The sequence below is a fragment of the Vigna unguiculata genome, chromosome 6 (genome assembly GCF_037176805.1).
Source record: "Vigna unguiculata cultivar grain cowpea cultivar isolate G323 ecotype 2 chromosome 6, ASM3717680v1, whole genome shotgun sequence".
NCBI lineage: Eukaryota > Viridiplantae > Streptophyta > Magnoliopsida > Fabales > Fabaceae > Vigna > Vigna unguiculata.
In genome coordinates, this window is record NC_140797.1 from 38569794 (window position 1) to 38595126 (window position 25333).

The 25333-nt window shown below is 28.9% G+C and overlaps 2 protein-coding genes across 2 annotated transcripts; both read left to right on the forward strand.

Annotated features, from left to right (window-relative positions):
• The first annotated feature begins 2586 nt into the window (after positions 1-2586).
• Positions 2587-9322, forward strand: LOC114188952 (glutathione synthetase, chloroplastic). The gene is made up of 12 exons (XM_028077630.2): positions 2587-2895; positions 6045-6214; positions 6341-6416; positions 6516-6646; positions 6803-6925; positions 7339-7419; positions 7580-7660; positions 7768-7837; positions 7974-8095; positions 8461-8600; positions 8687-8879; positions 8955-9322. Exons 1-12 carry the CDS (start codon positions 2716-2718, stop codon positions 9076-9078), a joined length of 1491 nt encoding a protein of 496 aa, XP_027933431.2. The 5' UTR covers positions 2587-2715; the 3' UTR covers positions 9079-9322.
• Positions 9323-15590: 6268 nt separating this feature from the next.
• Positions 15591-24944, forward strand: LOC114186756 (glutathione synthetase, chloroplastic). The gene is made up of 12 exons (XM_028074760.2): positions 15591-15824; positions 15923-16092; positions 16226-16301; positions 17345-17475; positions 19106-19228; positions 19316-19396; positions 19768-19848; positions 19959-20028; positions 23590-23711; positions 24078-24217; positions 24300-24492; positions 24577-24944. Exons 1-12 carry the CDS (start codon positions 15711-15713, stop codon positions 24698-24700), a joined length of 1425 nt encoding a protein of 474 aa, XP_027930561.2. The 5' UTR covers positions 15591-15710; the 3' UTR covers positions 24701-24944.
• The last annotated feature ends 389 nt before the right edge of the window (positions 24945-25333 follow it).

The window sequence follows — 25333 nt, forward strand, 5'->3', positions numbered from 1 at the left end:
AAATAGAAGTTTTAAATTGATTCATAACAAAGATAGTTTATACTAAAAATATAGGCTTCCTAACACTAATAAGATGTACACACAAAGTTTTTTTTCCCTTTGTTAAGTATTCAACGTACATAGTTTTTTTTTTCTTTGTAAAGTATTTAACGTACATATTTAGATCAAATTAACTTATTCATTTATTTTTATTAAATATGTTTTGGTTATTTAATTTTCAATGAAAATTAGAATTATCTTAAACTAATTTAGTCCATCATTTTTAGAATTGTGTGAATTTAATTCTTTAAGCCAAAATTTTTAAAATTTATTTGACGTTTTGAAAGTGTTCACGATTAATATTGAAGAAAAAAATTGTTTAGACAATGAGATTTTAATTTAATAAATGTGAATTACATACAAATAAAAAAATTAAATATCAAATAGTTGGTAAACATTCAAAAGTATCAAAATTGATTATCTTTTACAATTAATCTTGATTAATGTTATTTTCCTGTGAAAGTTTATTAATGTCTAAATCCATTCGATCCAGCTTAATTCCATTCAATTAAAAATTAGTTAAATTAGATTAAAATTAATAGAAAAAATTAATGTAATTCAACCTAATATTTTTTTTAGTAAATTTGATCAATAGCTTTTTAAATCTTGGATCATGAACAACTTTTAACGACAATCAATTTAGTCCACCAAGAATCTCACTGAGTTGAAATACAATCTAAATTATATAAAGAATCTTACCCACCCCGATATAGTAAATTAGAGAGTTAAATATATTTTTGGTCCCTTCACTTTTAGTAAAAATTGAAATTAGTTCATTTTTTAAATTTTAGACTAATTTAGTCTTTCATCGTTAATAAATGGATGAATTTTAGTCATTTTAACCAATTTTTTTAAAATTTAATTGACGTTTTAAACATATTTTTAAGTAAACATTGAAGCAAAAATGAGTTTAACGATGTAAACAATTCAAATACTATCATGAAACTCGTTTAAAATGTCAAAAAAATTTAGTTAAAAAAACTAAATTCACCCATTTATTAAAAATGAGAGACTAAATTAATTCAAAATTTCAATAAAAGATTATTTCAAAAAGAAAAACATATTTAACCCTACGTTAAAATATTACACACAACGAAATTTAATCATAAAAGCAATTTAAATAAACTATTTCAATTAAAATATTTCCAACAAAAATGAGTGATACAATAAAAGTTTTATTTTTATACTGATCTTATACTCTTTTTTTTCATCACAACATTTAGAATATTTAGTAAAAGTTCTTCAACATCTAAAATTTTGCACCCACCTACTACCTTCTTTATTTCTTTATATTCACTTGACAAGTTGGATTTGGTTTGATTATCTGAATCACACAATTGAATTAAAAATAATTAACCGATGTAACATATCAGACTAAAATATCAAATTCATTTGGCACAACATATCTGATCTCTGTATATACCAATAAAATAAGGAAAAAAAATGTCCTTCAAAATTTGAACTTGACCCGTCACCTAATAAGTGCGTTTAAAATATGAACTTAATATCAAAGTGCTCTACATTGTTTTAGTTTAAAATATGAACTTAAAATCAAAGTGCTTTATATTATTTCATTTTATCCAATAATCTTGAAATTTGTCTTTTGTTTTTAAAAGATGTATCAAAAATTAAAAACAAAATGAATATTTAAATTGTCGACTCTTGAATAATGTGTGGACAATTGAACGTGTTGTACAACTCATTCTCTTCTCTACAACATCTTTGATTCTCCCAAACTCATCATTTGATGTAAAACCATTTTAACCTCGTTATCAACCACAAAACCTAACCTTTTTTCTTTGACAAATAAACTGAATCTAATATTTAGCGCATGTTAGTAACATGTTACATATGCATGTCAACAAAAGATTAAGTAGGTTGATGGTAGATATGCGCTTTGATACATGTTTTTTTAAAGTTGTCAATTGAATCCTAATTTTTGAAAAGTGTCTCAATTAGATTATTTTTAGAAAAAATTATTAATGTCGTTAATTTTATTAATGACTTTTATCACTAAATTTTAGTAAAAATATCAATACTTAATTTTGTAAGTCATTTTAAATATCATACCATTAATAATGTTAATAATTTTTTTTTTCTGAAATGTACCTAATTGAGACATTTTTTAGAAAATTAAGACTCAATTGACATTTTTTTTAAAAGCAGATACCAAATTGACATATCCAAATGAAAGTAAATATCATCCAACTAATTAAATCTAAAAAAAACATTCTAGAGAGACAAGTCAAATGTGATCAAATAACAAAAAAAGCGTCTTTGATATTATTATTATTTTTTAACAGGAGCGACATTTATTTAATGGATTATACTTTGAGAACTAAATTTTAACGATTTTTTTTTTATTATTTGAGGTGATATCATTAAAGTGATTTTGGAATATAAAAAAGTGATAAAATAAAAAATTAGAAAATCACTCAAATTATTAAAGGAAGATGTCAAAAAAATTATTTTTATTATTTTTATTTAAAAGTGGATTGAAGATGGAGCACTGCCGGTGGATTGCTATATAATAAACGGAAATGAAAAGAAGACGACAATGGGAGTAGAGGTGGGTGGTTGTTGTGTTCTCCTTCTTTCATTGGAATAAAGCCTAAGCTTTTGAGTTCTTACACTTTCTCACCTCACCAAACACACTCACTCTCTTTCCCTAAACGCATGTCTCAGCCTTCATCTGTGAACCCTGCTCCTCTTGCAGAGGCTGACACTGATTCTTCCGCCGCCCCTTCCCTCTTCGATTATCATAATATCGACCAAAAACTCATCCAAAACATCGTTTATGATGCTCTTGTCTGGAGCACTCTTCACTGCCTCCTCGTTGGAGATAAATCGGTTCAGGTCAAACTCTGTCACTGTTTTTGTTTTCTCTACGTTACTTGGATCCTGTTCCTTTGCTTTCTGCAACTTTTTTTACTTCTGCTTATCCCACCTTGCGCAAAACTCATCAACATGTGTACACTTTTCATAGTTTAACATTATATTTTGTATAATGTCTTTCTTAGATAACATGAGTGACTGTAATAAACAGCGAGAGTGAGTATGATATTTCTCAGAAGGTTAAGGAGTTCAGATTTTCAATCGTATTCTTGAGCTGTATTATTAAAATACACTGATAATACTTTAAAAAAAATTAATATATTTTAAAATATTAAAATAAGTGTCTATCAATATAATATCAAGACACGATAAAAAATAATACACAAAATTAACCGGAAAATCCAAACTCTAATAATATACTTCATGATTAAAGTTTGACATTAATGATAATAATTTATTATTCATTCATTATCCTACTTTTTCTTTAATATTGGTGGGAGATTTCATATATATTATATAAGTGGGTCAATCCTTATTTTATGTGATATTGAGAGAGACATAAACTCACTTTACAATTAAGGTCGGGTAAAATAAACTTAATTCTACTCAATTATAAAATTATCTATATTATATTATACTAAAGTAACTAAATTATTTAAAAAAATTGAATTATACTATTTTAAATTTCAGTTCAAGAAAACTGAACCTTTTACTGCAACGCAATTAACTACTTAAATCTCCGCGTTAAAAGTCAAGTTTGGGATGTTTTTTATTTTAAATAATTTTTAACAATTAAATTTTGAAATTTTTTTTATAACCTAATATAATATTTTTGAAGTTATTTTTTTTTTCTTATTTTTATATATTGTAAAATTATTTAAAAATATCATGTCAAAAATAAAGTTATCAAAATTTAATTATTAAAATCTTTCTTTTCTTTTTTCATACCGCATAAGTTAATGTAATAATAATGGCTAAATGCAATAAAAGTCAAACAATCATTTTTCCAAAATCTCCAAACCAAAGTTTTCACAAAAGAAAGACCATCAATTTAACACGGATAAGTATTTCTTAATTATAAATATTTTATAATAATTAATTCAATATAACCAAAGAAATTAATTTGATTAAATATTAGTATAAAATATTGTATTATAAACACCCCATCAATTACAAAGAAAAAGAGTAGGTCCAGTCCAATCTTACACAGTACTTTTTTTCTATTCAAATCATGAAAAGATTTAAGTCTTTTAACTCAAATATGAGATTGACAACTACTTTTGTTTAATAACTTGGGTATCTTTTCTCAAAATTAGAAATTATTTTTATAAAATATTTAAATCAATTTAAGAGGATAACTTCTTAATAGATATTTTTTATATATATAAAAATCAAATACCTATTAATAAATATAGATATTTACCAGTATTTAACTTTTTTAATATTTATTTATGCAAAAATATGTATAAGAACAATATTTTTAATTTATGTTTAATATGTTAAATTGCGATAAATTTGCTTATTAACTGGTAAATAATATATTTGAGAAATGTTAAAATTAAATTATAAAATAAAGGTAAAAAAAAAGTGGATAATATAAACTTTTAAGAAAATAAAATGCAGAAATAAATAAATAAGTGAGTGGTTTGAAATAATCAAGAAATAAACTTTTTAGGACTAATTGTGTCTTTTACTTTTTAGTTCAGTAATATTTCAAGGAAGTTGGACAAGATTTAGACCAATTTAATTCATTTTAACTAAATCATAGTAATTAAATTCTTTTGTAACATAGCTATGGACAAACTATTAATTTTCTTTATTAACATTGAATTTTAAGGATATTTTTTCTCTCTCTTTCTATTTTTTTTTTTTTGTACAGATTTAATTGTTAGGATTTGCGGAAAGATTAATCGGGGATGTAATTTAATCGGAGAGTAAAAATTCTAATATATATATATATATATATATATATATATATATATATATATTATCCTGTCATTAATTTGTAAGAAAAATTTGTTAGAATTTGTAAGATGATTATTTTGAGTTATGTTACAATTGATGAATTAAATTTGGATTTAACATATTTATAAATTCTGAATGGAGTGAGTAGGGTTTCAAATGACCTTGGGAGGGTTATGGTTAATCTGTTAGAGGTTTAGGTCATTTTGAAGCAAACATATTGGAAATAATTTTTTAATTAGTTTAATTCTTGTATTAGTGTATAATTTTTAGACACAGTTAAGGAATAAAAGATCATTTAGTCAATTTTTTAAAGCTTTTATTATTTATAATAATTTATGATTAAATGACATTAATGTATATGCATTCATATCAATGTATATGCGTCTATAAAGTGTAGTTCGGTTGAAAATTATTTTTTTTTATTCAAAAATAATATATTTTGGTTTAAAATTGGTGTAGTTTGGTTAAAAAATAGTACCGTCTAGTTCAAAAATAATGCAGTTCAGTACAAAAATAATGCAGTTTGATAAAAAAATAATATAGTTCGATTCAAAATTAATACAATTTAATCAAAAATAATATATTTTGGTTTAAAATTAGTGTAATTTGATTCAAAAATAGTACCGTCTAGTTCAAAAATATTACAATTCAGTGCAAAAATAGTGTAATTTTATTAAAAAATAATACAATTCATTTCAAAATTAGTACAATTCGATTAAAAAATAGTACAATTCAATTCAAAAATAGTACAATTTAATTCAAAATTAGTGCAATTCAATTCAAAATTAGTACAATTCAATTAAAAAATAATGTAGTTCAGAAAACAAAGTTCAACCCAATTTTTTAGAATAGAAAACAATTTAATTTAATTCGTCTTAACTATTTTTTCAGTTCAGATGAACTAATTTTTAGTTCACTGCAATTTTTTAACAATACAATTTAGTAAATTATTAACAATACAATTTAGTAAATTATGTTCACATCAACCTCAGATGAGATTAAGTAATACATGGAATTAAACCTTGGAGTTATAAATACCGAGTAATTTAATTTGCAAAATTATGAAAATACCATTTCCGTTTTTATGTTACTAAATGGCTATAGTTTTAATCTTGATGTTTATGATATAAGAACTAAATTTGATACAGTGATTTTGGATACTAAAATGATATTTTGATGTTTACAATCAATGTTACCTATCATAGAGATCAGGAACAGTTCCTGGTGTAGGCTTGGTGCATCTTTCGTTTTGCTTATTACCCGGGCCATTTCCTGAAAGTCACTGGAAGCAAGCTTGTGAATTAGCTCCTATTTTTAACGAACTTGTTGATCGGGTGAGTTTGGATGGTAAATACCTCCAGGAATCTCTAGCAAGGTAATGTTTTTTGTGTTGCTATATTACAAGGCACTGAATGAGTCAACTTTACTTTTGGCATACATTATATTAAAATTTGATACTGTGGAGTGAATTTTGAACTATAATCTGTTCATATCGATGCAGAACTAAGAATGCGGACGAATTTACCTCCAGACTTTTAGATATTCATTCCAAGATGCTACAGATTAACAAAAAAGAGGTAAGTGTACGTTGGTAGGAAATTTGTACCACCGACACTGTTAAGAGAGAATCATAATTTTTCCTGGTTTTGATTCTTCTCTTGTCATAATTTTCACAGGATATACGCTTGGCAATAATGCGTTCAGATTATATGGTTGATGAGAAGACTAAATCACTTCTGCAAATAGAGATGAACACCATTTCCACTTCCTTTGCTTTGATGGGAACTCTTGTGACTGGACTTCATAAGTAAGGAGTTGCTGTAAATTTCACGTATTGCGCTTTCATCTCTAACTCTGGTTTGCATCTTGGAATTATTCACACGAACTCTGGTGGTAGATTTTTATTTGAAGTTAAATTTATCATGTTGACGTGTATCATGTTATTATTTTGGTGTTTTGGCAGGAGCTTAATTTCTCAATATGGAAACATCCTTGGACTAGATCCCAATAGGATTCCTGCAAACAATGCTGTCGATCAAGCTGCAGAGGCCTTGGCTAAAGGTTGGAGTGAGTATAACAATCCCAGGTCAGTTTGGAAAATGAAAATTCCTTTTCACTCTTTCATTTGTGGTTCTCTGAGTATTTGATAAAACACGAGTAAGAAAAAGTTTGAAGAAACATGAGAAAGTACGACAACGAGTTATTTTACAAAAGTCAATATTGGAAATTTAAGTATCACTCTAAGTTTTATATTGGGCATAAACAAGAAAGTCAAGTATAATGCAAGGATGAAAATCTATAAATCATTGTCTTAAGATTTGGAGTTAAGAGTGATATCAATGTCTTGTGTGGTTGGACTCATGTATCTTTTTAGTGAACATCTTCCCTCTTTAAACCTACGAGTGTTATCAGAATGTATAGTTAAAATCGGTTCAGACAAGTGTAGGTCCTGTATCAAAAGTCTTAATTTTGGTTCATGCCATATTTGGATCTGTACAGGACTGCAATTTTGGTCGTGGTTCAGGTTGAAGAACGAAACATGTATGAGCAGCATTATATCTCTGCCCTTCTAAGAGACAAATATCCTTTTCTTATTACTTATAATTATGGTACTAAAGGAACAATCTGTGTGAGCAGACTTTGATTTGTATCATAGAGATGTTATGTTAGAAAAACTACCGTAGTTTTATGTTCATTACATTTTGGGTTGCAAGAGTTATTTTCCTTAGCTTTATAATACGTATCATATTAAAAACATAAGGAAAACATTGGCAGAAGTTGATCAGCAAGGGGAAATTCTGCCAGATGGAACACTTTCTGTGTACGTAACTCTCTCTATCTTGAAAATCTGGCTTTGTTCTAAAGTTTTTTGGTTTAATTATATTTCATTTCTGACAGAAGAGAAGTATAATTTGTTGGAACTTGCAGGGACGGACAACCAGTTTCAGTTGTTTACTTCCGGGCTGGCTACACACCAAAAGACTATCCTTCAGAATCAGTGAGATACATGAATTCAGTTTTCTAGCTGAGAAAAACTCACTGTTCAACTCCGTAATAATTTTCCTGCTAAAGTTGCATTGTTTTTTAACATTAACGAGTTCTTCTGGTTTGGGTATATCTTGCTAAATGTGTAGGAATGGAGAGCTAGGCTACTGATGGAACAATCTTCTGCTATCAAATGCCCTTCAATATCTTATCATTTGGTTGGCACCAAAAAGATTCAACAGGAACTTGCAAAACCTGGTGTGCTTGAGAGGTATCTTCTGATTAATATTCTTATATATTCCATCCTTTATGATCAATTCACAGATACTATGTCTAAAGGAAAAGTGTAAAATGAAATATTGTGAGTTATTATTGTCTTAAGATTTTACCCTTCATGTTAGAAATCCAAATTTAAGTCTAAGTCTTACATTAAGTAAAAAGAGAAAGTTGAACACTATATAAGAATGAAGACTCATAAATCTATTATCTTAAAGGTTTTGGAGTAAGAGTAGTATCAATCCCTTAGGTGTGAATTGAGTTCATGTCTTAATGTTTTATTGATGTTGTATCTCTCCTTTCATATCTAACTATGGTTGATATCTCTTCCTAAAATTCTTGATTCAAAACTCTAAACAGGTTTGTCGAAAACAAGGACCACGTAGCCAAATTGCGTTCATGTTTTGCAGGGTTGTGGAGTTTGGAAGACTCAGATATTGTTAAAAAAGCAATTGAAAATCCAGAGTTATTTGTGATGAAGCCGCAAAGAGAAGGAGGAGGTCTTATATTAAACTTTGATTCAACACTTCCTTAGAAAAAACACCTGGAAGAGAAACTTACACAACGAAGTGCAATTACTTTTCAGGAAACAATATTTATGGCAATGATTTGAAGGAAAGCCTCCTTAAATTACAGGAATCTGGTTCTGAAGAAGATGCAGCTTACATCCTCATGCAGAGGATATTTCCAGCCACTTTTCCAGCAATTTTGGTGCGTGATGGTAATTGGAGTACGGATCATGTGATTTCAGAAGCTGGAATATTTAGTACTTATTTAAGGTACATTGCTCAGCAACATTGCTATCATTGCTTAAAATTGCAATACCCTTGACACTGATGAACTGAAATTTGCAGGAACAAGGATAAGATTATCATTAATAAGGAAAGTGGCTACACGGTGCGTACAAAAGTATCATCATCTTATGAAGGTGGAGTTTTACCTGGTTTTGGAGTGATAGACACTGCATACCTAACTTGATGGAGCCAAGATCCTTAGTTATCACATTCACTTCAATTCAAAATATTATGAATGTTTTACATGTATCACCATTAGTTTCCTCACTCCTGATTGTGTTTGTTTCTCTCCTCAAACAGTGAAAGAAGAGAAGATGCATTGTTGTTGTCTCCTTTAGCTTTTCCTACGGAATGGTGTCCGATTATCAAATGTATTTATATAAATTTGGTTTGAACATAATGAAATGTTGGTGTATTTGGTGCAGTAATCTTAAGCAGTATTCAACTATACTAAAAAATGTTAATAAAGTGAGAATCCACAACGTTACAGATTCAGAAAAATGGTTTGAAGTGAAGTTGTGATGTGACTCAATGAGATAGCTTTGGCTTGAACTTGAAGGAAGCCATAGCAACCTTTCACGAGGGAGGTGAAGACTCTGATAATGTCATTCATTAACCTCTTCTTCTGCATAAAAAGCCATTTTAAATGCCAGTTTAGTTTTTTATTTTATTTTATTAAAATCCAAGTTGTAAAAAAAATGTAACTCGTGTGTTCTTTTTGAAATAAAAAAGGTGTAAAATATTTTAAATTTTTATGTACCTTCTTATTTTTAATTTGATAATGATTTTAAATTAATGAAATATGGCTTGTCATCTTTTTCAATATTTTTATAAACTAGCTCAATTGAGTGATTTTATTTTTAGTTTTCAAAATTTAGCTGTATCTTGCTTCTTATCCTGTACAATTTATTTTCTAATTTTGATTCTTGTTATTTTTTAATCTGTAAAATATTTATTTATTTAGGTTTTATAATATTCTTTTCATCTTGAAGAAAGAAACTAATAAAGAGAATATACAAGTAATCTATGTGTCGTAAAGAAAAAACACAAATTATAAATATTTTGGAGATTCTAGAACTAAATAAGGAGTAAAAGAAAAAAATTATAATAGCCAAATATAAAATATGGCCATGTTTCATGAATAAAAAAACATATTTAAATTTAAACTAAGTTCAGTTTCCATTAAAGTTCACCAAACCAAAAAAACAAATACGTAGACAAAAGAAAAATTTTACGGGCCATGGCCCACTGAAAGTAACGGAAATTATACTTTGACTTTTCTCTCTTAACTTTGGTTTTTTACTTTTTACTAACTTTCATTTTTTACTTTTTACGTTAAGTAAAAAAATAATAGGCTACTTTTTAGAAAAAAAAAGGCTTAAATACCTTTTTCGTCCTCATTTTCGTAGTGTTTGTTGTAGATGATCCTCATTTTGACAGAATGTTTAAAATGGTCATCATTTTCGCAATTCGTGTTTTATTTTGTCATTTTCTGTGACACTGTTTAAATCAATAACGGAGCACTATACATGTGACATTGTTTGTATTATGTTGCATTGGGATGCGTTATGTGTACTGTACAGTGCTCCGTTACTGATTTAAAACGACATCACAAAAAAGGACAAAATAAAACACGAATTGCGAAAATGAAGATCATTTTAAATATTTGGTAAAAATGAAAACCATCTTAAACATTATGTCAAAATGACGACCATTCACAACAAATACTACAAAAATGAGAACGAAAAAGATATTTAAGCCAAAAAAATATACTGATATAATATTAAAATGAGATTGATAAAATTTTTCTCATATTGCATATAAAACAGAAGGTTAAATATATTTTTTGTTTTTTAATTGTTATGTTGTGTTCTTTTGATAGGAAGGATTACAAAAAGATGAAGAAGAAAAGATCGAGAAAGATTAAAGGGTAAAATTAGTGTTGTTTCTTTTAAGAGATTTAAAGGTGATTTTAGAGTACATACAAAAGTGAAAATCCGTTACCACATAACTAGTTGAAAGAATTGATGGTTGGTCTTGAACTAACAAGTTTTCCATTTCTTTTAGTGATAAGCCTTTTAATGGATTTTAGTTTATGGAAGAGCTTTGACCAAAAGACAAGACTTATGTATAGATGTTCTTCTTTATTATAAGAGTCTATTTTGACAAATCAATAAAATATTGAATTGATTGAATTCTTCATTAAAACAAAATTTTATTATTATTATGAATTATTTAATTCATTTAATGGATTCTAAAAGAAATGAGTTGAACTTCATTTTACTAATAATTCAATTTTGTAATATTTCTTTATGCATTACTGTTCAAAAATTGATGTTCAAATTAACGTTAACAATAGGGATGACAACGGGGCGGGGCGGGTACGGGTATCATGATCCCATCCCCATCCCATAATAAAAATTCATCCCCATCCCCATCCCCAAACCCAACAGGTATACAACTTTTGACCCATCCCCATCCCCACCGGGTAACGGGTATTTTCTTATACCCATATCCATACCCATTTTTTTTATTGTTCCATATATCAATTAAATATTTTTTATAAAAAAAATTTAAAAATCACACCAACGGAATCATGATACTATCAAAATATTTAATATTAAAATAACATACTCTTTTTGATTTTCATGATGTCAAATATTAAGAAAAATATTATAATAGTATAAATCTCAAATTAAAGTATCAAATAACAACTAAATAAAATTCAAATAATTATATAAAAGCTAAAAAATTACACATTACTAAAATTTTATAATAACCAAAATATTTATTAATTTTACAAATGATCAGTGGTTTCATTTGCATTCGATCCACCTACACATAGAAAAAAAATGAAAAATTAGATATGATATAATAATTGAAATTGAAAATTTTAATTACTAGAATATAATGTACCTTCTTCATCAGATTTATTTTCACTCATGAGAACATCTTTTCCTTTTAATTTTTTAACACCTACAAACACCAAATGTAGAATATTAGATGAGAATTCACAAAAAATACAAACAAAAAATATTAATAAATTTGAGTAACTTACCTAGATGGTTTGAGTTCCATATCCAACTTCTTGTACACATCAAAGCCTCTATAGTAAATAATTAAACATTATCATGAAACAAAAAATAAATAATAAATAAAATTATCATAAAGGAGTAAAGATAATTAAATGTGTGACCCAAATTTGAGAATATCCATTTGAACATAACATAACGGAAAAAAAATGTATAATTAAGATTATGATAAAAGGAAAAGTACCTTGAAGATCTGCTTAAACCTTAAAGAACAAGCCAAACAATTAAAAGAGAGTAAAAAAAGTGTATAACCAAAGTAACAAAAAGAAGAGCTACAAAATAAGAGTCAAACATTTTCATGAAAATAAATAAATAAATAAAGATAATCAAATGTGTAACCTAAAAATTATTTCATAGAATGAAATTGAGGAACACCTATTTGAACATAACCATGTACAGAGAGTAAAAATTATGTAATAAGAAGAAGAAAAATTACCTTCAAAATTAAATCTTGAAAAACAAACCAGACAATTGAGAGAGTAAACAAAGTGTATAACAAAAAACAAAGAGAATGAAAAATATGTTATATATATATATATATATATATATATATATATATATATTATATTATATTATATATTATATTACTATGTATATATATATTATATGTGTGGATATCTTATGTTTATATATATATATATATATATATATATATATATATATATATATATATATATATTTATAGATATATATTTATTTTAAGTATATATTATATTATATTATATAATAATATAAATATAATAATATATATTATATTATTATGTATATATATTATATGTATATGCGTAGATATTTTATGCTTTTATATATATATATATATATATATATATATATATTTCTTTTAAATTTTTATAAATTTGTCATGTTATAAATTTGTTTATAAAAGATCTTACTAGTTAAATGATTAATTTGTTTTATACGTATATATTATATATATTATATTATATTATTATGTATATATATTATATGTATATTATATTATATTATATTACATTACATTACATGTATATGTGTAAATATATATATATATATATATATATATATATATATATATAAGTATATTTTATTTATATGTATATATACTATATTATATTATATTATATTTTATGTGTAAATATATTATTTATTTATATATATTTTTTAGATTATTTAATAAATTATAAATAGTTTAGTAATTTAAGCGGGGACGGGTATTTGGGCGGGTATATATATATTCCCATCCCCATCCCCATCCCCAGTTGAAAATTTCGGGTATTACCCATACCCATACCCATACCCAGTCAAAGCGGGGATTCCCCGTCAAAACGGGGACGGGTTCGGGTGATACCCACGGGCACGGGTTTATTTGCCATCTCTAGTTAACGAGATCTTTTAATATTTTTCGCATGTCCTCAAAAGTTTAGAGTAGGTAAAAATTCACCTAATTTATGATCTACCATACGATATATTATATAAATAGGTAAATGTTCTTTTCCATTATGATTCTATATAAACATAATGTTACCAAAAGGGTTAATAGAAAGGGTCGAACGAGGGATTACATATGAAGGTTGAGTGCCACAACAATTGGTCTTGGGACATCCTTCTTCTGCTTGGTATGCTTTTTGCAAGGGATATTTTTGTTCTGCTTCTATTATGTTCTGTTGTGCTTGCTTATTCTTTTTGGGTAGGATAAATGTAATGCAAGTATGAATTTTAATTATAAGTTAATGTTGTATTTGAATGCAAGGCTATCATTGTTGGTCTTCAATTGGGAGAATAGGATCTGTGTTGTTGAACTTCAATTGGGATTTATAAACCTCAGTGATGGCATATGTCATGGATCAGGTTTATAAGCTGACATCTTTTATTCCTTTTGAACAAAAGAAGAAAATCCATGACATTAACTCGTTACTATTCATATATGAAATGTTTGAATTGAAAGTTTGACATTCCTCAAGATGTTTGTTATATTAGATGATATGTATTTGCTATCTTTTGATTAAGTAATTAGTAATATAAATCTAATATACTTTTTGACTTACTCTTTATTCATATTTTTGATTGCTACAGATAATGAGAATGCAGTTTTGGATTTTGAGATTCTCTTAAAAGTGCAATTTTTTAATTATGGAATTGTTTTGCAACGTTATGATTGAGACTTTTGGTTCTTTGTTTTCTTCAAATTTATACCTAACTATACCTATTTTAGTGGCAGTGCTGGTATTTACTTACATACTAATCAGTAGACAAATAGTTTTGAAGACTCTAGAACAATATACATTTATCTACCTATCACATCACAAGCACAAAGCCACTCTCTAATCTATTAGTGGACAATGATGTTGTGGCTACTGTCATTTTGAGTACTACAATCAAAGCGTGTTGAGTATATTAGTGTTATTGTTAAGTTACAAGGTCCATGCTATAGATGAACAATATTATCTTAGTATGAGAAAAACATTTTTTGATTCAGATCATTGATACTGAGTGGAGAGCATACTTAAGTAGTCTCTCTTCAGTTGAGTTTGACAAAAAAATGAATGTTGTTAGGATATGTCTCTACTTTAACTTCATTCTAATTATAGAAGTAAAATTTATTTGATTATTTATCAACATCTAATTGGCTCTTTCTATAATTTTTACTATATAGTGTTGGAATAAAGCAACTAATAATGTTGTAAAGCTAAACCTCAATCTTTTTTCAACTATTTTAAAAAAAATTGTTGATATTTTGTAAAATTTTGGTGGGAATAAATATTTTAACATTTCAGAACAATTTTTTCATAATGAAAGTGTTTAGATTTTAATTCAATACTCAAAATAATTTATATAAAGTAGTTTGAATGGAATATATTCATTTTAAAAAGTACAAGTTTTATATTTAGTTTAAATGAGCTTAATTTAATTCATCTTTTAAAAAGTTGAAATGATTTTTTGTTTTAAGAATTGAGAATAGATAATAGATGGAACTAATTGATTTCTTTTGTAAAATCGATTGATATTACAGAAAAACAAATTTCATATTAATTACTTTAGATAATAAATTATAAGATTATCTTTAATTTAGTTTTAATTTTTATAAATTTAGAAAAAAAATTTAAATCTAAAATTATAGTAATATTGATATTAATAATAATAATATCAATATTAATAATAATATTAATAATAATAATATTAATATTAATAATAGTATAATATTATTATTATTAATATAATCCATTATTATTATTATTAAATAGTCTGATATTATCAAGAGTAATATATATATAAATATATATTTTATAGTAGAAAAATTAATATTAAAATAATTGTATTGATATTAAGTGATAACAGTATTATTGATAATTATTTTTAATTAATATCATATTAAAAAAATAAAAAAAATTATATTTATCATATTATCTAATTCATCATTTAAATATTATATATAATTATAGTACTTCAATATAAATTGTATAAAAAATATTTATTTAAATATAATAATAATATTATTATTATTAATTTTTAATTTAACTTAAAAAAGTAAACAAAAAAAGGAGCCGTGCGTTTGCACGGGTGTAAGTCTAGTAATAAATAATATAAATGTTCTTACTTACTTTTTTATTTTGCCTTTTCAGTGGATTCTGGCTTTATCTAATATCTTATTGTGTGGTTGGCACCATTCCTAATGGAATAGTCCTTTCCCTTCCTTCTCTGAGCCATCAGTCTTCACTCTGACACACTTTCAGAATCATTAACCATTATGTATCTCTTCAACTACCACCGTCTCGATCAACAACTCCTTCACACCGTCGCTTATGACGCTCTCGTTTGGAGCTCACTCCATGGCCTCGTCGTCGGTGATAGCTCCGTTCAGGTCACTCTTCCATCATTTTCTTTTCTAATTTCTTCGGTTCCTTTGCTTGCTGATAACCGCATTTTGTTAGTACCAATTAAAATCATCAATGGATGCAGAGATCAGGGAGCGTTCCCGGCGTAGGACTGGTGCATGCTCCGATTGCATTGTTACCGACGCCGTTTCCCCAAAAGCAGTGGAGACAAGCCTCTGAATTGGCTCCGATATTCAATGAACTCGTTGATCGTGTTAGCTTGGATACAGACTTTCTCCAACACTCTCTCTCCAGGTTAACTCTTCCTCCACTCTTTCTTGCTACCTTCTGGATGCATTTTAGGGTTTATTATTCAATAATATCATACTTTATTTTGTTTTACATTTATTTCGTGTGTTCATATTTTTGTGTATCATTCTAAATGCAGAACTAAGGAAGCCGATGAATTCACCTCTAGACTTCTGGACATTCATTCCAACATGCTACAGATTAACAAAAAAGAGGTAACTGTTTGATATAATTACAAATGATAGATTGGATTTTAAGTCTAATTCGTATTCTAAATTGACTTCAAATTGCAAATGAAAGAATGATTGAAGTAAATGAATTTTGCATTTTATTGATATTTTTCTGTGGCCATTGTGCATTTGCTTTTCTTAGCATAGGTATGTGGAAAATACAAAAGAACAAAAACTATCAATTTTGTAACTTTGGGGACAGTATACATGATATCGGAATTGCATTTGAATTTCAAACTAATTAGTTCGCGTCTTTAAATTTTCTTGACAACACACTCATATACGAATGCATCAACTATGGAAATGATTGTTACAATCTGCATATAAAGTTGGTTTCTCTGCCTCATAGTCATTATGAACAAATTGTGTGTGTCCTCTTTTTTTGAATTGGAGGATTACTCCAACTTTAGAAGTTTAATTTCTGATTTCTTTTGTCTATCTGACTGGGCTGCTGTCTTTGTAGAAGGAATCGAAAATTGAACTTTAAAAGTTAGGAAAATCTTCCAATTTAAAGGAAGCTAAAATTTGTCAGGAGGAGTGTGATGCACAAAAGGCAAAATTATGCATAAATTGTCACGATCATTTTTATTGTTGATGCATTCTTACATGGACCTGTTGTCAACTCTGACAGAAAATTTAAAGATGACATTTACTTAGTTTGAAATATTTTCATTGTTCTTTTTATTGAGTTAGGCTTAAAGTCTACTTTTTAACATGATATTGTAGTTATGAGTTAGAACCTATCTTATCAAGATTTGTTGTTTGTTGGGTTTATCGTGTCACTACTATCGAACAATCACTAATATTTAATCTCACACTCAAGATATACATGTCTCGGCGTGAAAGGTGTGTGTTCTTACATTAACTAAAGATAAGATGATTTTATAGTATAGAAATGGATACAAATCTTTTCTCTTACAAATTGATTTTGTAGAGTTGAGTTAAGTTTAAAGACCACTCCTTAAAATTTCACTTGTTTATTATATTTTTCTTGATGAATGGTGTCTGCTCTGTCAAAATTTTTGTAGGAAATACGATTGGGGTTACATCGCTCAGATTATATGCTTGATGAAAAGACTAATTCACTCCTGCAAATAGAACTCAACACAATCGCCTCTTCTTTTGCCGGCCTTAGTAGCCTTGTGACAGAACTTCACAGGTAAATGTATTGAGAGGTTTTAACTTGTTTCATTGCGGCAAATTCTCATTGTTCATACATGTATTTATATATATTATATATTATTATGCAGAATGGCGTGTCCTTGTCGTGTGAATAAGTTATTAAAAAATTCATCTTATGGATAAACTATTTTATACTAAATGTAAACAAAATTATGACTCGACTAATTTTTCATAATACTTGTCTATACAAAAATTTTATTTAAAATTATGTGCTAAACTAAGACATTCATATTATAATAATAACCCATTTAAGTATTTTCTGCAATTCACCAACTCTCATACCCAATGCTCATTTACGTCCTTAGCCAGTCGGTTAAGGGATTACATTCCTTAATTGCAATGGAGAGATTACCCAACAATTTTCTAAATTTACCATAAAATATATTAATTTTTTTTATTCTACACCTAAATTCGTACAGTTATCATACCATCAAACAAGATACCAATAAAATGATATACAAATATGAAGGTCTATATTATATATATATATATATATATATATATATATATATAATATTTGTTATATTTTAAATCAATTGTTCTCCGTGAACCATGTTTTGGGTCCTTCACATCATGCAACATGATATTGACGGTGTGTGCACGCACAGGTCTTTGTTCATGTTGTTTCTTTTATTTTACTTGTTTATAATTTTGGTTTTTGGTTTAATTTGAAATGATTGATATTTTAGTTTCTTAAGTTTTGTATCTAATTAAAATTTTCTGTTTTTAAATTAAATAAATTTGTTTGTTTTCTGATTATCTTCTTCATAAAACTTTAATTCTCATTTTTTTTTCATTGAAATAACTTGGGGTTTAAAAATGATTTTGTAAAGATTTATGAAGTTAAGAATTTATTGCAATGTTAATAAAATTTTGTTTTATTTTTCTGCAAAGATTAGGGTTTGATTAAAAAAAAGAAACTATGCTCTATAACTAGTGCTTTGTGAGACTCATCATATTTCACTAATTTCTTTTTGAAGTTTTTTTTTTTTTTTTTTAAATTTCATCGCCTCTCTCTCTTCTATATCTCTCCTCTCCCTCTGTTATTTCTTTTCCATTTTTATGATTATATAGTTCACATAATCATATATATATATATATTAAAACGCAGAATTCAAAATTAAAAAATATTTAAATTATTTTAACAAATATAACATTTTAAAAAATATTTTAGCTCTATCCAACCAGAATTTAAAAAGAAAGAAGTTCAAATAATTCAAATTACATGTGTTTCAATGTTTTTAAATCATAATTTTTTTCATCCAAACATACAACCATGAAATACGTTGGTATTTCTTTCATTTTTAATTATTTTAGACGTTGAATGTGTACTATGATCCAACTTTTAACAGTTAATTATGAAATTCTGTAATATTTACTATTTTATTTTAAACTACTTGTGTATTATAAATGATTTATCATCTATCTGTGATATTTTAGTACAGCTATTTTGCTATATCAGTTTTTTTGTTTTTTTTTTTCATGCTGTGCCATTCTTAATAAATATGTTTGAAATTATGCATTCGTATTAGAGTTGTAATTTATTTTGGTTTTAATGAAATTTTGCTGTCGAGGAAATACCTTTATATTAGTTGGTCATTTTGTAGATACATACTTTCTCGTCATGGAAAATTGCTTGGACTTGATTCCAAAAGTATTGGTGCCAACGATGCTGTTATTCAAACTGCAGAAGCCTTAGCTAAAGCTTGGAGTGAATACAATAACCCCAGGTCAGTTAAGGGGAAAAAAATAACTTTGAACTTTCTCAATTTTTATGCTGCTTTTTGATTCATTATGTTTTCTTTGTATCCATGAAGGGCTGTGATTATGATTATTGTTCAAGCTGAAGAACGAAATATGTACGATCAGCATTTGGTTTGTGCAGTTCTGAGAGAAAAATATCCTTTTCTTAATGGTTATAAATAATGTCAAAAGAATAGTGTTCATTTTATTCCTATAAAGTTTTAATGCACTTCTATTTTAATACTTTGTACAATTAAAGGCCATATCAAAGGAATAAAGGGATGCTTTTATATGTAATGATTTTGGGAGTTCAACTGTTAGTTTTAGTTTTACATCGACTAAAAATAAAAAAGTTGAATGTGGTTTTGGATTAAGTGGTATGTCAATCAATTTATGTGTGGATTGGACTCATGAGTTATTATCTCTCATTATTTTTCTAGAGAGATCCATCAAAAGGAAATTACTGTAGCTTTTATGCTACCGTGTGCATATTTTTGTTGTGTTAGTATCCTTAGCTTTTCAACACGCACAATATTACAAGTATACGGAAAACATTGGCAGAAGTTGATGAAGAAGGGGAGATTTTACCAGATGGAACGCTTTGTGTGTATGTAATTAACCTTCGGCCACTAAAATAAAAACTGCATATTCAGCTTTGTTTTGTGGTTTTATTTCGGGATATTTCTGAGTGTGGAGAAATATACATAATTTTTGCAGGGATGGACAGCAAATTTCAGTAATTTACTTCCGTGCTGGCTATACACCTGTTGACTATCCTTCAGAATCTGTAAGTGACATGAATTCAGTTTTTTTCATGCTCGTATGAACCCTGCCTTTTCCCTCTGCAAACATCTCTTTCGTTTTCTATTCTTTTAAAGAAAAATGGTTTTTGACACTTCCTGTTGACAACTTATTTTAAGGATATTTTGATTATTAAAAAAATTAACCTTTATATTTATAGAAAAAGAAAAAATTAAAGGATAAAATAATGAATATAAAATGTGTGAAAAAATTTATTGAGTGTAGAAATAATAATAATCTTTCTTAAACTTCATTTTGAAGGCATCAGGAAAGTTGATCCCTACAAATATTATGTTGGGTTTTTAATAAACTTAAATGTATTAACCACTATAGGTAACTAGCCGTTGTAAGAAACTAGCCGTTGTGAGTGGTTAATGCACTAGCCGTTGGAGTCTAGGTAGTTAATGAGTTAGCCGTTTATAGTCGTTTATAGCCGTTGAGAGTACAATGGTGAGGAAATGTGGGTCTATAAATATAATGTATTGTATGAATAACAATAACAACAAGAGGTGAATAAAGTTTTTTCACAAGATTATAGAGTTGTTGTCTAACAAAGTGCTAACAAAGTGGTATCAAGAGCCAGTTAGCTTGAGTATTTGAGTGGAAAAGAGAGAGAGCTAGAGAGCTTGAGTGCTTGAAAAAAGAGAGCTAAGTGTTTGAGAAAAAAAAAGAGTGAGATGGCCAGTCTTACAAATAGTATTTCTCTGCCCAAGTTGACAAAGGCTGTCAACTATGACAATTGGAGTCTCAAAATGAAGGCCCTTCTTGGATCCCAAGAAAATTGGGAGGTGGTTGAAGATGGTTTTGATGAACCAGCCAACACTACAGGTTGGTCAAATGCCCAGTTGAAAGTGCTGAAAGACGCACGTGTGAAGGACAAGGCAACTTTGTACATCCTGTACCAAGTTGTGGACGAGTCTGGCTTTGAAAAGATTGCAAGTGCTAAATCTTCAAAAGAAGCGTGGGACATATTGGAGAAGGCGTATAAGGGAGATGACCGAGTGAAGCAGGTGCGACTTCAAACACTTAGAGGCGAATTGGAGAGCATGAATATGAAGGAGACAGAAGGAGTAGCCGAGTACATTACTCGGGTTGAAACTGTGGCGAATCAACTTAGTAGAAACGGAGAGACGTTGCCCGCTAGCCGAGTTGTGGAAAAGATTTTGAGGTCTCTAACGGATGACTTTGAGAACATGGTGTGTGCGATTGAAGAGTCTAAGGACTTGCCAATGCTCACAGTTGAAGAGCTTGTTGGGTCCCTTGAGGCGCATGAGCAGCGGAAGAAGAAGAAGAAGGTTGAGCCACTTGATCAATTACTCCAAACAAAGATGTCAATCAAGCAACTCAAATGTTGAGTGCTTCAAGTGTGGCAAGTATGGTCACTATGCAAAGGAGTGCTACTCGGGCAAGTGTTTCAGTTGTGGTAAGTCTGGACATTTTGCCAAAGATTGTAGATCTGAAAGTAGAAATGAAGAGACGATCAACCTCACAAAAGATGTTGAAGAAGAAGCAACATTGTTGATGATGGTGCGTAGCTCGGGAGCTGAGCATAAGCAAGTGGTGAACTCGGCAAGAAGACCAAGTAGCATGGAGAGTTCAGCAAGAAGGCTGAGTATCATTGTTAACTCGACAAGACAGTCGAGTAGCGTGGATAGGTCGGCAACACAACCGAGTAGGTTGCATAGGCTGGTGAGACATGCAGATAGCCCACATAGGGTGGTGGAACATGTAGATACCCTGGACACCATGGTGGAGCATGAGGCCAACTCGATTAACTTGGTGGAACGCCTACATAGCTCGGATAAGTTGGTGGGGCAAGTGGATTACTCAGATAGCTCGGTGGGGCAAGTAGATTACTCAGATAGCTCGGTGGAGCACGTGAAAAGCATGAATAGCTCAGAATTTGAAGAAGAAGAACTTCTAATTCAAAGGTTAGAGATTGCAAAAGGAGACTTGCAACAGAGTATTGAAAAGGAGGTTAGAGATAATTTAATTCTACAAGAAAGCGTAGAGAGAAGGAAACAGGCTTTGCAAAAGCGGCACTTGGAATTTGAAGAAGATGTTTCAAGTTTGCAAGAACAGTTACAAGTTGAGAAGGATCTGAGAGCTGCACTGGAAGTGCAAGATGAGAAGTGGCGACTTGAAATGGATGAGGAGATTGAGGAGATTGAGCACAACAATACGTGGGTGTGGTCTAATCTTTCAAAAGGAAGTCGGCCTATTGATAAGAACTCAGTTAACGATAAATCGGCCACAAAGACAAAGAACCCAATGAGTAACAAGTCAGTCAAAGAGAAGAACAAGTTTGCCATTAAGGATGCAAAAACTGAGAGAGCAGAGAACAAGTTAGTCACAGGGAAAGCGAAGTACAAGTCGACCATAGATAAAGTGAAAGGGAAGTCAGTCATGAAGAAAGCGAAAAATTTAACTATTCATGAAAGGGACAAGCACAATGTGAGAAGAGTTATTGCACGTTGGAAGCCGTGATGAAGAATAAAGGAACAGAGATGGAGAATAAAAGAAGCATTTAAGTTTAAGGGGGAGTTTTGTTGGGTTTTTAATAAACTTAAATGTATTAACCACTATAGGTAACTAGCCGTTGTAAGAAACAAGCCGTTGTGAGTGGTTAATGCACTAGCCGTTGGAGTCTAGGTAGTTAATGAGTTAGCCGTTTATAGCCGTCGAGAGTACAATGGTGAGGAAATGTGCTCTATAAATATAATGTATTGTATGAATAACAATAACAACAAGAGGTGAATAAAGTTTTTTTCACAAGATTATAGAGTTGTTGTCTAACAAAGTGCTAACAAATTAAATTCTTTACGAAAATGATCAACTTGATATAGAAAACATGGGAGTTTTTCTTTCTACATTCCATACTACTAAAAAAATAAAATAAAATACCTTCACTGCATGACGCCATCCTTGTCAACATTATAACTTTTTTAAGGATAACATAGTTATTTTAAACATGATTGGAGTGTAGTTATCAAATATGGGACATAAACTATTTTTTGGCACTATAAAAGTAGTTGGCGTACATCGGTAATCGTTGTCTCCAAAGTCCACCATCATTTGAGACTGAATACTTCTCGTCATGTACTAAAATTAATTTTTATCCAAGTTAATTATTACAAAAATTCTTATATTATTTTTTTTAAATGATTTTTTTAATTTAAATATTACTTGTAAAAAAAATATCTTTTTTCCATCAGTAAATTGTTATTCAAATATTCTTTCTCAATTCTTTAACTGAAGGAACACTTGTAATATATTTTTAATTTTTAAAGGTTCATTAAAACTTTTTTAAAATAAAAAATATAAAAATAAGCTGAAAAAAAAACTCTTAAAATTTTTAGTGGGAAAGCTCTTCTGAAAAACATGAAAGAATATGTTTTCAAAAAGCTTGTTTCCTTCTTTTAATTCTATGGATTATTTTCTGCCAAATTATTGTTTCTTATTACGCTTACGTTATCTTATATTATTAGTGAGTCTTCTCGCTTCACTTTGACATCTTACGGTTTTGGTATATGTTGCTCAAACGCAGGAATGGAAAGCTAGGCTACTGATGGAACAATCTTCTGCTATCAAATGCCCTTCTATATCCTATCATCTGGCTGGCTCAAAAAAGATTCAACAAGAACTTGCAAAGCCTGGTGTTCTTGAGAGGTATCTTTTCCTGTCAATTGTATGATGAACAATTTTAAGTTATCATGTAAAATGACATTATACTTAAGGATCTGTTTTCCTTCCAGAAGTTGTCCATAGAGCAGATCATAACGGGGAATGTTTCGATAAAAGAGTTAGACTAGTTAATTGGTAGAAGTTGTCGATATTGGAATACAAGTATGAGTGTAACTTTCACAATAGAATTGAGAAAGTTAAATACTATATAGAAAGAAGACATATAAACTCGTTACATTAAAATTTCAAGTTTAAAGCAGTGTCAACCATTCGTAGTTAAGACTTAGATTACATTTCTTTAATTATGTAATTAATGTTATGACTAAATCCTTGAATTAAAACTATAAACAGGTTCCTTGAAAACAAAGAAGACATTGCTAAACTGCGTAAATGCTTTGCTGGGTTATGGAGTTTGGATGACTCGAACATTGTTGCACAAGCAATTGAAAAGCCAGAGTTATTTGTGATGAAGCCCCAAAGAGAAGGAGGAGGTCTTGCACTACCTAAACTTTGATTCAACCTACTACCTTACTTTATTGAAAAAAAAAACTTACATGATTATTACTTTCTCAGGAAACAATATTTATGGTGATGATGTGAGGAAGACCCTCCAAAAGTTGCAGAAATCAGGTTCTCAAGAAGATGCAGCTTATATCCTTATGCAGAGGATATTTCCGGCTATTTCTGCAACAGTTTTGATGCGTAAGGGTTGTTGGAGTAAGGATCATGCCATTTCAGAACTAGGGGTATTTGGTACTTATTTAAGGTACATTTGCTTCACCACACCACACTACAACAGTTCAGAGTTTAAATTTGCATTAACTTGGCATTCATGCACTGAAATATGCAGGAATAAGGATAAGGTTATCATTAACAAACAAAGTGGCTATCTGATGCGTACAAAAGTATCTTCATCTGATGAAGGAGGGGTTGCAGCTGGTTTTGCAGTGCTAGATAGTGTATACTTGACTTGAGGGAGCCAACAACTTACATACCTTAGTTTATTTATCAGGCTAATTCATAACATTATGTTTGTTTCTTATCAGCAAAACATTATGTGATTGGTGACAAGCTTCTAAAAGGAAGCTTAACTACATTTTATTTGACGGGATTTTTCATAGAGGGATGTCATTCGGGATTGTAACCCACATATAAATGATTGTAACCACTTTTAACCAAAAACTTTAACATAACAAGGGTACTGAGTATTTTCTCTTATATGGTGCTTGAAATTTTGAGTGACTTGGATTATTTTCAATATTATTTAATAACCCGGGTCCAATCTTTATTAGCGGGACCAGAATGAAATTCAATCGTCAATAAAATAATGCAATATTGCTTCTATAATATTGGTATCTTTAAAGCTTCCAATGAAGCATCCACCAACCACCATAATACCCGAACTGAATGAAATCCACTAGTTTCTCACCGGTTCTGGATCTGTAACTGTTATTTGGAAAACCTTTTGGCAAATGGCATTGTTAGTATTCAACTGTGTTAAGGACTTCTTTAGTGATCAATTTATGAAAAAAAATGAGCTAAACAAGGATGAAGTAACACTAAACTTGCTTTCAATGGAATAGAAGACGGTTATGAAAAAGTCAGAG

Coding starts and splice junctions, on each gene's coding strand:
- LOC114188952 (XM_028077630.2), top strand. CDS start 2,716: ATGTCTCAGCCTTCATCTGTGAACCCTGCTCCTCTTGCAGAGGCTGAC. Junction 2,896..6,044: donor TTGGAGATAAATCGGTTCAG/GTCAAACTCTGT, acceptor TACCTATCATAG/AGATCAGGAACAGTTCCTGG. Junction 8,880..8,954: donor ATATTTAGTACTTATTTAAG/GTACATTGCTCA, acceptor TGAAATTTGCAG/GAACAAGGATAAGATTATCA.
- LOC114186756 (XM_028074760.2), top strand. CDS start 15,711: ATGTATCTCTTCAACTACCACCGTCTCGATCAACAACTCCTTCACACC. Junction 16,093..16,225: donor CTCCAACACTCTCTCTCCAG/GTTAACTCTTCC, acceptor TTCTAAATGCAG/AACTAAGGAAGCCGATGAAT. Junction 19,849..19,958: donor CCAGATGGAACGCTTTGTGT/GTATGTAATTAA, acceptor TAATTTTTGCAG/GGATGGACAGCAAATTTCAG.